This window comes from Octopus bimaculoides, chromosome 2 (assembly GCF_001194135.2).
Source record: "Octopus bimaculoides isolate UCB-OBI-ISO-001 chromosome 2, ASM119413v2, whole genome shotgun sequence".
In the NCBI taxonomy this organism is placed as follows: domain Eukaryota; kingdom Metazoa; phylum Mollusca; class Cephalopoda; order Octopoda; family Octopodidae; genus Octopus; species Octopus bimaculoides.
In genome coordinates, this window is record NC_068982.1 from 166,437,412 (window position 1) to 166,442,694 (window position 5,283).

The 5,283-nt window shown below is 37.1% G+C and overlaps 1 protein-coding gene across 4 annotated transcripts in view; it reads right to left on the bottom strand.

The window, feature by feature from the left end:
* Positions 1 to 5,283, bottom strand: part of LOC106881526 (serine-rich adhesin for platelets) — a 22,113-nt gene that overhangs the window by 15,933 nt on the left and 897 nt on the right. For all 4 annotated transcript variants that reach the window (XM_014931946.2, XM_014931944.2, XM_014931945.2 and 1 more), the window contains exons 2-4: positions 3,040 to 4,575; positions 1,688 to 1,821; positions 386 to 504 (exon numbers count right to left, since the gene is read on the bottom strand). In XM_014931946.2, coding sequence (XP_014787432.1) covers positions 386 to 504; positions 1,688 to 1,821; positions 3,040 to 4,575 — 1,789 coding nt within the window. The remainder of the gene's footprint in view (positions 1 to 385; positions 505 to 1,687; positions 1,822 to 3,039; positions 4,576 to 5,283) is intronic.

Consider the following 5,283-nt stretch of genomic DNA (forward strand, 5'->3'; position numbering starts at 1 on the left):
AGACTGGAGCCTGGTGTTGCCATCCGGTTTCACCAGTCCTCAGTCAAATCGTCCAACCCATGCTAGCATGGAAAGCGGACGTTAAACGATGATGATGATATATATATACATATAGGGAGAATTCAGTTGTATTAGTTAGAAGTGGGAGAAGCAGGTGTATTAGTTAGACGCTCAGAGAAGTGAAAAAGTCTTTTACATTTCGAGCCTACACTCTTCAACAGAAAGGAATAAGAGAAAATAAACAGAGAGAATAAAAAAACTTGTGGATTTAGTGGTCAAGCATATATGAACTTTCTTTCAGTTTCTATCTCCAAATCCACACAGAAAGCTTTGGTTGGCTTACTGCTACAATAGAAGTAAGAAAATCAGTGTTCTTAATACTTACTGATTGGCATCCATCAGAGTGACCTCAACAGATTCTACAATAACTGGACAATATAAAGGTAGTGGGTGAATGTACTTATTAGATACACCAATCTTCAACTTCACTAAATTAGCAGTAACCTAAAACAGAAGAGAAAAATTGACTTAAGAATAGTGATTTTCATCTGAAGACTACAAGAAAAAAGTTCAGAAATATAATGCATTAGGGTATACATATGATCAAAATATAAAAACTTACCCACCTTGCATCCAATATCAAAACATAACTTTTGTTTTTCAACAGAATATGGTTAAACACCAGTTGTTCATTCCTGAACCTGTAGTCAACAAGTCAGTGAAGGAGCTTCTGTATCAGCAGTTCCCAACCCGAGACTCACTGATCCCAGCCTGTCCACAAAAGTAGTACTGGGTGGTTGAGTGGGCCTCTATTAGCCATATTCAAATTTTAAAAGGTTGTAGTATGGAAAAAAAAAACAACTGCAATTGACACCAATATTGTCTTAAAAAAGAACACCTGTATGATGTAGTCTTAAATACTCCCCGACCCCTTCTCTATCTCTCTCATGTGCAATATATGTTTTGCAAGCATCATGATCATGAACTTCCATGTGAAAGTCTGAGTATTCTGGATTTTTCTTAGGAAAAATACAGCAGCCATCTTCCACTGCCTTCTGTAAGTTTATTTACAGTTTACTCTGTTAGTCTCCTCCTTTTCCAAGCTTATCTTTGAGGTACAGGGCTATTTAGTCCTTAGGCACAGGGACCAATTTACATGACATCTGGGCATGTCCATACACTAGTGAGCCTGTGAAACACATATCTAAGAGTCAGTTCACCTAATTCTGTATGCCTTAGCCGTAGAACCATCTTTTGCTAGGTGACCCATAACTGGGACCCTTGACTGTATCACCCCCTCCTGGGCCACAGCAGATATGGGAGTAGTAGTGACTAAGGGGTAACTCCATATTCTCAAACTGGAGCCTCACCACCAGATGCAGTTTAATGTCTTGCTCAAATGCTTAGATACACTATAACTGAAAAAAAATTAGAAGAATTATAGCTGAAACATTTTTGATTACAGTTTTGCTAAATCAGAGATGACATGAGGTCAAACAACAGCAACAACAATAGCAACAATATGGGAGGAAATACAGTTACAATATTTGTATCATCTCCAATTGTAGAAACAGAAAAAATAGAATAACTCTAATTGGGAATTAAACAATGATTATAGACTCAAATGGCTAGGAATTTATCTTGTTAGTTGAGAAATATTTAGAGGAAAAAAAAAAGAGATTCTTACTTCACTACAGTAAAGCGGCTGACAGAAATTCTTTGTTAAGCCTTGGTAGTGATCATAATGAAAGTGTGTGAGAAAATATGCACAACACCCTTGAATGACTCCATACTTGAAGGCATCAACAGTGATGCTTGTACCTGAAATAATTAAAATAATGGTTTGTTACACTGGCATATGGACGCTAGTTTATAGGAAATGGGGAGGCACAGTCAACTGAATTGAAAAACAGAAGATCTCTCTCTCTCTCTCTCTCTCTCTGGCTGAGTAACTATGTACCTCCTCTACAGTAAGACATCTGTTTCTGTCACTGTCACACTCTAACCTTTCATCATCTGGCACAAGATCACCTCCTTCAATGCCCCCTCCCCTCTAAAAAAATTCCTTGTTTTGCAAAGTTACTTGATGACCCCGCCAGTGCAGGTGCCACTTAAAAAGCATCCAGTCCACACTGTAAATCATCATCATCATCGTTTAACGTCTGCTTTCCATGCTAGCATGGGTTGGACGATTTGACTGAGAACTGGTGAAACCAGATGGCTACACCAGGCTCCAATCTGATTTGGCAGAGTTTCTACAGCTGGATGCCCTTCCTAACACCAACTACTCAGAGGGTGTAGTGGGTGTTTTTACGTGCCACCGGCACAAAGGCCAGTCAGTAAGTACTGGCAACGGCCACGCTCGAAATGGTGTATTTTATGTGCAGCGGTTGGCATTTGCAAAAGCATCCATGCCAAAACTTACCTTGCTTGTACTGGTGCCGCATAAAAAGCACTTAGTCCACCCTGTAGGGTGGTTGGTGTTGGGAACAGCATCCAGCCATAAAAAAAAAACCACGCCAAAACAGACACAGAAGTATGGTACAGTCTTCTACCTGGCCAGCTCCTGTCAAACTGTCCAACCCATGCTAGCATGGAAGGAGGACATTAGACGATGATGATGCAGAAAGAAATCAACCAGAACTGCTTACTTCCCAACTACATAGTTCTATATTCAGTCCCACTGCATGGCACCTGGGCAAGTATGTTCTATTACAGCCTCAGACTGACCAAAGCGTTATATGTGGATTTGGTAGACAGAAACTGAAAGCCCATTATGTATGTCTGTGTGTCTGTATTTGTGCCCTACCAGTGCTTGACAATCAGGACAACCACTGTTGGTGTGTTTACACCAAGTTAATGGTTTGGCAAAAGAGAACAATAGAATAAGTACCAAGCTTAAAAAAAAAGTACTGGGGTCAATTCATTCGACAAAAAAATTCTTCAAGGTGGTGCCCTTGCATGGTGACAGTCTAATGACTGAAACAAGTAAAAGATAACCAAATTTTAAAATATATATATGAAAATGAAAAGGAAAACCTGGTATTTTCTTGTAGAATGGGCATCCACTAAAATAAAATTTTCTCTCCTGATAGTTTTTGCTGACTGGTAGTGTTGGTAATGATGATGATGTTGGGGTTGAACTTTCCATGGTAACAGCCTGTTGTTTTACAGGTGGTTTGTGAAATAACTGCTTGAATTGGTCAAGAGATAGAACAGTTTTTGATACTTCTTCCTTTGAGGAAGACCAAGAAGGGGATTTTTTTACTGTTGTGTCATCTGTTACCAGAAAAAATTCATTAACTGAAGACTTGTTGACTGTTCCTGAACAAGTTGTTTGAAATGGAACTGACACAGATTTGCTAATTTCCTTAGAAGAAATATTAGACTGGGAAAAAGATAAGAGGGAGGTTTGATTATTCTGACTAGTTTTCATAAATTTATACAAATTAGTTTGCTTTGAAGTTGAACAAGGTTTTCTTGGTGAGCAGAAATTTGCTTTCTGTAATTTACTTTTAGATGTTACCCTCTTCTGAGAGACCAAAGGTTTTTTCTTTAGCGGTGTTTTATTATTGACAGTAACAATCTGGGAGAATATTTTGTCATCATCTTTTAAAGAAGAAAATTCATTTATTTTCTGTGATTTTGTCAGAGTTTCACATATCACTCTAGAGTCAGAAAAAGGAAGATTTGTGTTAACATCTTTAACAGGAGATGAAGATAAAGAAATGTTATAGAAATTATCTGCCTGGATATCAAAAGTTATAGTAGAAGTAGTGGAATATGGTGAGTCAGGAACTGACATTGGGGAAACAAAATCACTATCTTCATATGATTCAGTATCAGATGAACATTGTGCAGAAAATGCAAACGTTGAAAGTTTTTCTTCTGTTGGTGTAAACAAGTCTTGAGTTTCTGCAATATCTGAAATGGCTGGTGAGGAAAGTTTTGAAACACTTTTATTGCTTCCATTATCATCAGAGTCATCTGACAAAAATAACTGTCTTTTGCTAGATTCTCTCAACTCTTTCCTTTTTAATGAGTTAGATACATTTTCTAATGAAATGCCACTGCCAACTGCTTGAGTAGAACAAACGGTATTTTTTTCAACTTGACATGTTAAATTTTTTTCACTGTTCAATGCATTCAATATCTTTGGTGAAGTGTTAAGATGCTTCTGAACTGTATGAGGTGACAAGCTATCACGGTGAAAATAAGATAGAGTTTTAGTCACAGAGTTACACGAAGGAGATTTTAATAAAGGTTTTGTAGGTGTAATCTGTTTGGAAGTGTTATAACCACTTGATTTAGGAGGTGTAATAATCCATTTTTTATTTTCAATTGATAATGTTGCTTGTGTTGACAGGGACAGTGAAGACAATCCTCGAGACAATTTCTTCCTAACTTTAGATGTAGATTTAAATTTACTTGGTGATTTCTTGAAAGACTTTGAATTCTTTTCATTTTTAATTTTGCTTTTGTTAAATGTTTGACTAAGGTTGATGGAATTTTTAACCAGTGTGGAAAAATTACTTGATCCTTTGAAATCGTCAAAGGTAGAGTCATACTCATCATCTATAAAATAGAAAAGAAAAAAAAAAAAGATTAATACATCTACAATAGAGAATTTCATTCAGTTCTTTTCCACAACAAAATAATTCCTTAAAAGCAAACTTTTATTGCATAGGCAAAGAAAGGCATGGGTGAGTGGCTAAAAACTCATTTTGCAACAGGGTTTCTAATTCACTGATCCTCTTGGGGTCCGCAGTTGGTGAGCCATTTTCATCTAGAAGCGGTCCTATTTTGTAACACACTGAAGCAGATTCTTTCGCATATCTATAGACGGCCTTAGGGTCCGCTTTGATGTTTTTGATAGCTCTGACTTCCTTTTCAAGATCACTCACAAGTATGGTATCGCGAGTCTTGCTATTGCGTTTTTTTGTCTTGTGGTGATCTGTTCTGCCCGGCCTTCGGGTGATTAGGATGAGGGCAGCGTACCTGGGGCTTGGGATACACATTCTTTTACACCTATTACATTTTTTTTTGTCGTTGTTTCGGTGACCGGGAGTTAAACATTAACCAAATCAGGTACTAGGGGAATACAAGGGTCCCGAATTATTGACTTAATAATACAAGGGGTCCGACCATATCCTCTGTGAATTCTTGATTGTTTTTAATCTAGTTTTTTTACAAAATTTACTATATTTGTTCATTTTATTGATATAGGATAGAAAACAATAAACTAAATACGTTTCGTAATTTTTTTTTTTTTTTTTTTTTTTT